This window comes from Pygoscelis adeliae, unplaced genomic scaffold (genome assembly GCF_000699105.1).
Source record: "Pygoscelis adeliae isolate BGI_AS28 unplaced genomic scaffold, ASM69910v1 Scaffold127, whole genome shotgun sequence".
Classification (NCBI taxonomy): Eukaryota; Metazoa; Chordata; class Aves; order Sphenisciformes; family Spheniscidae; genus Pygoscelis; species Pygoscelis adeliae.
Genome location: NW_008825208.1, coordinates 1,080,158 through 1,088,101, shown reverse-complemented (window position 1 = coordinate 1,088,101; position 7,944 = coordinate 1,080,158). Strand labels below are relative to the sequence as shown.

Below are 7,944 nucleotides of genomic sequence, written 5' to 3'. Positions count from 1 at the left end.
GGCAGCTTTCCAGCCACTCTTCCCCAAGCCTGTAGCGCTGCATGGGGTTGTTGTGGCCGAAGTGCAGGACCCGGCAGTTGGCCTTGTTGAATCTCATACAGTTGGCCTCAGCCCATCGATCCAGCCTGTCCAGGTCCCTCTGCAGAGCCTTCCTACCCTCGAGCAGATCAACACTGCCGCCCAACTTGGTGTCATCTGCAAACTTACTGAGGGTGCACTAAATCCCCTCAGCCAGATCGTTGATAAAGATATTGAACAAGACTGGCCCCAAAACTGAACCCTGGGGAACACCGCTCGTGACCGGCCGCCAACTGGATTGAACTCCATTCACCACAACTCTCTGGGCCTGGCCGTCCAGCCAGTTTTTGACCCAGCGCAGAGTACACCTGTCTAAGCCGTGAGCCGCCAGCTTCTCTAGGAGAATGCTGTGGGAGACGGTGTCAAAGGCCTTACTGAAGTCCAGGTAGACCACATCCACAGCCTTTCCCTCGTCCACTAGGCGGGTCACCTGGTCATAGAAGGAGATCGGGTTGGTCCATAATCTTCCCCGGCACCGAGGTCAGGCTGACAGGCCTGTAGTTCCCCGGATCCTCCTTCCGGCCCTTCTTGTAGATGGGCGTCACATTGGCAAAGATAAATGATAAAAAAAACCACCCTGCTCTGCATTTGTTCCTGTAAACAGTTGGCATGGGAGCAGTACTGCCTAGGGAAAACAAATGGGGCTCCCTGGGTCTCATCCTTCATCTCCAGCCCAGCCTGTGGCAGGATTCATGCTTTGGGTGACTGTGTGTTTGTGCGCTGGAGCCCTCCTAGTCGTGTGTGTCTGAACAGCCAGGCTGTGCCTCAGAAGACATTTGCCTCTCCAGTGAGGTGGCCTTCTGAAATCAGGTTCTATTTGCTTCCCAGTCTCTCTTATTTTGTGACAGAGTTGATGTGGGTAGTGACAACAATGAAGTGATGAATCCTCTGGAGCTCCGATTTCTCACCTGGCTGCCAGATGACAGCTTCCTGGTGGTTGGTCAGGGTCAGCATGCTGCTCAGTCTGTCCTTCACCATCTGACTGCAGTGCCTCACGTGGCTGGAGCTGAAGAAGAGCGCCTGCATTTACGGTACTAGAGATCATGTCAGTTGTGGGTGAAGTCTGAGAGCGCCTCTGGACAGTGCCTGGAAGGAATTAAGTCTCTCAGTAGACATGCAGCCTGGAGGCTGTGGGTTGGGGAATTTGGCTCTCTTCCTACGGGAGAACCAAACAGCTCATGAAGCTGCCTACTGGTCAGCACTTGACTGTAGTCCTAATGCCTACACTTAGCCTCACAAGAGGGTGTATGCTAGCATGCCTGTGTCAGTACAGGATAGCTCTGTTCCTTTGTCTGAATTCCAGGCCCTCAGCGGGACTGAATTCCTCCATTCTAACCTTTGCCCACCAATATCAAGGTCCAGAAGGGGACTGGTAGCCCTTGTTACTCCTGTCTTCCTCCTCCTCACCTGCTGGGCTTTGTGGGGTCAATTGAACTAAAACCAGATCACAAAAGGAAGCCAGCTGGAGTACAGAAATCTGCTTCCCAAAGGGATCCTGAGAGTTGCTTTCTGCAGCACTCACACAGCAAGACAGGCTGATTTGCATATGAATTGTAGATTAGAACAATTCTTTTGTGTGGGCTCTGCAGAGTGCTGTAAGCATGCAGACAGTGACTAGCACAGTTAGACAAATGCCTGTTGGCTGGGGTTGCTGGTGCTCTGGTGCCAATATCAGCTGACACATCTGGCCACAAGAAATGCAGGATCTAGGTGTTAAACGTATCTCCTGTGATTGATGTTCTGTGTCTTCTGTGTCTTGCTCCAGGTTGTCTGTGCCTGTAGATGGAGAAGTGATCAGCCTGTGCTGCAGCCCAGTGACCAAAACTGTAGCTTTGCAGCTGGCTCACAGACAGATCCTTAAATACTTCTGGGGTAAGCTGGGCCCTATTAAAGTACGTGGTCTGAGGTGTAGTTATTACAGATTTCTCAAAAGGTTTAATGGGATGGTTTCACTTCCAGGGTCATGGGTGACTCTTGCTGGTAGTTGGTCCTGCCTTTCATGCTCCCTCCTCTCCCAGAAATGGCCCTAAATTAGTGATTTGTGTCAGAAAGCAGTTAATGTTGTTCAGAATGATAGTTCAGACTTCATGATTTGAAAAGATGATGACTGGTTTAGTGATTTCAGAAGTGCTGTCTGTCTGCCACGTCCTTGGCACTTCTCTGTTGTTCCACAGTGGAATAAAGGTGCGGCTGAGCCCCTAGAAGTTACCACCTTCTTGTCTGCTCTGTCCTGGGCTTTTGTGTCCACATTCCTCCTCTCTGTCAGTTAGTGTAGCTTATTCCCAGCTCTAGTTTTCTTGAGATACATGTCATGTGGTTGTAAGGTCTGAATCTTTGATTGGCTGGAAAACAGTTTGATCTTCTTTGCTCTTCAGAGGCTTCTACTCCAGTCCTTGAGCCCTGGTGGACTAGCAGTGGCTTTGCTGTTGAGTTCCCCTACCCTTGCATGCAGACTTCTATCACAAGGATCAGTGGTGAAGTAAGTAAGACTGTGAGCAGATTAAATTCCCTACTCAGTTGTTCTCTGTGTCAAATGTGCACCATGATCCTCTGCCCAGAGTCCAATGATACTTCTTAACAGCGTTCTTCATAAAGCCCTATGCAGAGCTGAGAGGATATCTTTCCTTGTCTTCTAGAGCACTTCTGATGGCTTGCAGTTAACACCCAATCTCCCCATTCTATGAATTCAATAAATAATGTCATTGAAGAGTGAGAAATTTCAGATTTAAAATTTCCAGCAGTCACTGCCCTGCTGTTTTTGAAAAGAGTATTTTGCTCTGTTTTATCTGAACTTATCCTGTTAGCAAATTTGGCTGCATTGAGTTACTGCAGATCTACTACTGGTGTTTCCTATTGGTAATGGTTTCTTGATAGTTACAACAGCTTAAGGAATGACTAGCTGTTTTGCTGGTAGTTTCAGGGTTTCTTTCCTTCAGCGTGTATCCAAGTGAATGCTCTATGGAGTTGCTTTGCTCTGTTCTGTACTATTTCTTTTCCCCTGGTATTTTGGACCAAATGCTGCTGAACAAAAAACTAAATTATCTGGCATGGTTTCTGCTTCTATTTTGTTACTGTGCAGTTTCTGTTACAGGGTAGACCAAGTTGGATTTCCAGCCAGAAGTGTTTAAAGACACTTAAGTAAGCCCTCCTGGTATAGAGGTTGCATGACTTCCTGTCCAGCTTCTTTGAGTAATTCATATGAGGTACTCAGTACCTAATTGTAAGGTACTTCAATCCAGTGCTAGTCAGTGTTGTGAAACACTGGAGGTTGTGACACTGATAGCTTATACTTGTCATCCTTTTTATTTACAGGAGGTGATCTTGGGTCTCACAGATCGATGCCGGTTTTTTGTTAATGATATTGAGGTACCAAAGTTTTTGCCCCTCATTGCATCTCCTTTTCCTCTGCCAAAGGTGGCTTTCCTGTTCTGCTCTGTATGGTGATAAACTTCATGATTTTTCTACAGGTCGCTTCCAACATCACCTCATTTGCAACATACAATGAGTTTTTGTTGGTGACAACCAACTCCCACACCTGTCAATGCTTCTGCTTGAAGAACATGTCAGTGAAAGGTAAATGCCAGCTCTGGCTGCCTGCTGCTGGCAGCTCATGGCCATTGTCTTGGAGCCACAAGATGTCCCCATTTTTCACATCCAAACCTGTTGTATTTGAGTCACTCAGAGCAACTGCTTAAGAGACAGAGGAAGAGAGCTGCTTTCAAAAATCTATCAGAGAGCAAGGAGCACAGGGAACTGACTTTGTATACCACATGCTCCTCCGAGGGAGCAGGATTTGTCCTGTAGTTGTTGTCTCTTCACTGTTTTCAACAGCTTAGCCCTGCATTCTCTCCCTGCCCTCCATGTCCAAAGAAAGGGCTGTGTGCTATTTGAGGGTGTGTGGTACAGAAGGGATCCCAGCAGAAAGAGTTTCTGGTGGCATCTGGCTATGAGAGGTATGAGGACCCTGGGAAAGGCAGGATGACAATTTATTGGTCCTTTACATCTTACAGTGCTCCTCTCATCTGGTCTGTTGAGCTTTGCGATCCTGTTGTATAGAGTACATATCTCTACTTTGTGTACAGCAGTGCATAGCGTTAAGAGGTCCTCTTCCTATCTGGAACTGCTGAAAGTCACTGGTGTATTGTTGACTCAGTTGGTCCAGTACGACCTTGCAGGGCCACACAGGAAAGCCTGACAGGAGCACTGTGCTACAGTGTGCCATGTGTGCTGATAAATAATGCTGTCTTCAGCCCTTCAGGCTGGCCTGAGCAGTGCTGCTGCACCCAACAGTGAGACCCTGCGCAAGGTGGAGCGAGGTTCACGTATCATCACCATTGTGCCCCAGGACACAAAGGTTGTGCTGCAGGTCAGTGCTCTGCCCGTGTCTGCTGAGGTCTGCTATCAGGGAGTATGGAGGGGCCATCTCAGTGGGCAGCTGGCCAACTGGCAAACAATGTGTGCAGTGCTATAAAGCTGCTGCCCTGTACTGCTGCAGCACAGCGCCTCACAAATCTCCAGCTGCCTGGCTGGGTATGGAGGGATTTTGAGAATGCCTATGGGAGTTAGGTTCAGCCCAGGCAGCTGGGTGCGTACAGAACTGGGAAGGGCTGTTCAAATTCCTAATCGCTGAGGTAGTGTGGTGCTTCATACTGTGGCCTCTTGCAGTGAATCTCAGACTCACCTCTTAGTACTTGCTGTATTTGCTAGCAGCCCTCCATTAGCCTTGGCACTAAGTTTGTCTGAAGTGCTGAGCTCAGTCTTCAGAACCAGCAGAGGTTCACAGAATGAAGGATGTCATTTGAAAGGCACCTCTGGAGGTGTGTAGCCCAACGTCCTCCTCAAAGCAGGGCTAACCTGAAAGCTTGATCAGGTTGCTCTGGGTCTTGCCCAGTTGAGTGGAGTCCAGCCTCCTGAGGAAGCAATGTTTCTGAGCTGAGAGAATTTTCGGACACTTTTCCACAGTCGTTGAAATTGCATGGCCTTTGAAGTGAACAGACAGGCCCATGGACCTGCAAGTAGCAGACAGGCCTAGAAAATTGGCCAGTCCTCATTTTGCCTTCAATGTAGGCAGAGTAACTACAAATAAATAATTGTGTGGGTCTTGTGTTACAGATGCCGAGAGGAAATCTGGAGACTGTTCACCACCGAGCTCTGGTTCTTGCCCAGATTCGGAAGTGGCTAGACAGGTAAATGGCACTGGTGTATTCTGGTCTTCCCTCCCCTAGTCTGAGCTGTTAGAGGCTAGCTGGCCTGGTTTTGTTTGCTGGAGAAGGGAGGGAGGCTAAACTCAAAGGAATTGACTTCATTAGTGGGAATGAAACTGTTTCTGTGGCTACCAGCTAGAAGTCCAGCTTTCAGCAGTCCCAGGTGCCTCTCACTTCACCACTGAGGGGTTTATATGGGTGCTAAGACTGTGTAGGTGGGAGAAATCTTCGTCTGCTCCATTCTCCAGACATCTCAATCACTTCATGATGAAGCTTGCTGTTTTTCATGTTTTGTTTGTTTAATTGATTTACATTGAAGTTTTCTGAAACAGAAGTTGGTCCATTAGATTAAAATGTAGTTCTCTGTTTTAAGAGAGGAAGAAAATAATGCAAGGCCTGTATTGCTTCCTCAACCTGGCGTGCTGGTCTGTCCCACTGCAGAGGCTGGCAATGAACAGGATTGACCTTGCACATTTTTTCTGGAAGGCAATCTACACAGCTTGTTGCCTAGGCTATTCCCTTCCCAGGGGATCTGTGCATACCTTTAGTCAGTTGCCTTTATTTGCAGATATTGCACCTATCCACTACGTAAACTATCCCACTTGATTCATTCCTCCAGGCTTATGTTCAGGGAAGCATTTCAGTGTATGAGGAAGCTGCGAATCAACCTCAATCTTCTCTATGACCACAATCCCAAGGCAAGTATGCCCAGTTTTGTTGTGTTGTTTTCCATATTCATCTAGCCTGGAATCCATTGACATTGAACAGTGGGCTCAAACGAGTAGGTGGTGCTGTCAGTTCTGCTTTCAGCAGAGATGGCTGCTCTGCACTGCTGCATCCTCATGCAGGCAGATCGGATTTAGCATTTCCTTCATCTCGTACGTTCAGAGAAGGTCTTTGAATTTGTTCTTGTACTTAATGTACTTGTTCAGAATAACAGTAATAATACTCTTACTCATTTCAGGTATTTCTAGAAAATGCAGAAACCTTTATCAGGCAAATAGATTCTGTGAACCATATCAACTTGTTTTTCACAGAACTGAAGTGAGTATAATTCTGCAAATGGAAGCATGCATGTAATCATGTGGTGGTACATTATTTTGTCAAAATATTGGCAGCTCTTCAATGTGGGTGCAAGGAGTCAGTCAGAAATCTGGCATGTTGGGTCATAAAAACTCAAGTAAGCTCAATAGTTTCAAGGACAGTCAGTGTGTCTTGTTGGGAATTTTAGCTTGCAGGCAGCCATTAGATTTTTCCAGCAAGGGATTAGTACATCATCTGACTGCTTTGATTTGTCTTCTGGTTTGCTGTACAGGGGTAAATGTGAACAGAGAAAGTTTTGTTCCCTCATAAAGAGGAGCAAGACAGCACTGCTTATCTGAAACCTGAGGCCAAGGCACGTGCTTACACTCCCAAATCAGGTCCCTTGACTTCTTCTCAAAGGTTGAGTGGTAAGAGGCTTTAGGGCATTGGTAGCTTGAGGACTTCTCAAGCTTGCTGAAGTAAATAATTATTTAGGAGCTGGAGCTATCACTTAACCGTTCTGTTTTATTTTCAGTTTTGACCTGACCTTAAATCTTTGTCTAGAAATAAAAGCAAATGGCTTAATTTTCAGAAGTGCTCTGTGCTCAGCATCTCCATAAGTGGATTTAGTAGAAGACAGCTGTATCTTGAAAATCTTGCCTTCTGTTTTTTTTGTGCAACTAAAGTAGTTGTTCTGACCAGTTTTTTCCAATGCCTCTCTTGGCTGAGAATCAATTGGGACAGATGAGAGATGTTGGAGAGCTTTCTGGTAGTGTGGCAGGTTGTGTGTCAGTACTGAATGATACGTGAGCTATTTTGTTGAGTAATTTTCAGCATGCATTTGTGTTTCTTAATGTTACTGTCTTTGTTTGGGGCTGTGATGGACCGTGCTGGTATTCATGGTATCTGTTTTTATTTAGAGAAGAAGATTTCACAAAGAGTATGTACCCATCTCTGAATGGTAGCAGTAATGCTCAACCACGCCAGCATCCTGATCAGAAAAAAGTAAACCTCATATGTGATGTGATGAGAGTTGCCATGGAACACATTGACCCTCAAAAGTGAGCATTTTCTTATTGTAGGTGAAGGAACCATTAGAGAGATTTCTAGTAAGTCATTTGCAGAAAGCAAATCTGTCCTTAACACCAGTTATTTTGCTTCAGATCCTCTGAAGCGAGCCTGTTCTCCACGAAACTTATGTAGACATAGCATCCTCAGCAGATGGAAGGTGTCCTTCCATCCACAATGTCTAATAATTCCACAGATAGCAAAACAACTTTTTACTACAAGAATTAAAGTAATAGATGCAGGATGCTTATAAGGGTTTAAGAAATGCATTCAATTTAGGAACAGGCTGTGTGGCATAGGGGACAAAGAGACATGAGCAAGATTGTCATCTCAGGGAGATGCTGGCTTTTTGGAGCAGCTGGCCTTTCAGAAGGATCTCAGCTGTTCCATTTGAGACTGAATTACTTTTGTAAATCTTCAGCTGCATATTTCTGAATGATTACCTTTTTGGTAACCATCCTCCTTGGATGAATCAACACCAGACACGGATAAAGGGTGGGAAAATAGGATAATAACAGTGGTTAGTGAAGCAGTGTTAAACCATTGGCAGTTTGTATGTGAAACAGTGGAT

At 46.0% G+C, this 7,944-nt stretch overlaps 1 protein-coding gene across 1 annotated transcript in view; it reads left to right on the top strand.

The window, feature by feature from the left end:
• IKBKAP (inhibitor of kappa light polypeptide gene enhancer in B-cells, kinase complex-associated protein) overlaps nucleotides 1-7,944 on the top strand; it is a 36,076-nt gene that overhangs the window by 12,933 nt on the left and 15,199 nt on the right. Inside the window, exons 13-22 of the mRNA XM_009328988.1 lie at nucleotides 927-1,109; nucleotides 1,844-1,950; nucleotides 2,454-2,557; nucleotides 3,391-3,444; nucleotides 3,546-3,651; nucleotides 4,329-4,444; nucleotides 5,191-5,264; nucleotides 5,902-5,980; nucleotides 6,247-6,326; nucleotides 7,226-7,366. Of these exons, the coding sequence (XP_009327263.1) occupies nucleotides 927-1,109; nucleotides 1,844-1,950; nucleotides 2,454-2,557; nucleotides 3,391-3,444; nucleotides 3,546-3,651; nucleotides 4,329-4,444; nucleotides 5,191-5,264; nucleotides 5,902-5,980; nucleotides 6,247-6,326; nucleotides 7,226-7,366 (1,044 nt within the window). The remainder of the gene's footprint in view (nucleotides 1-926; nucleotides 1,110-1,843; nucleotides 1,951-2,453; nucleotides 2,558-3,390; nucleotides 3,445-3,545; nucleotides 3,652-4,328; nucleotides 4,445-5,190; nucleotides 5,265-5,901; nucleotides 5,981-6,246; nucleotides 6,327-7,225; nucleotides 7,367-7,944) is intronic.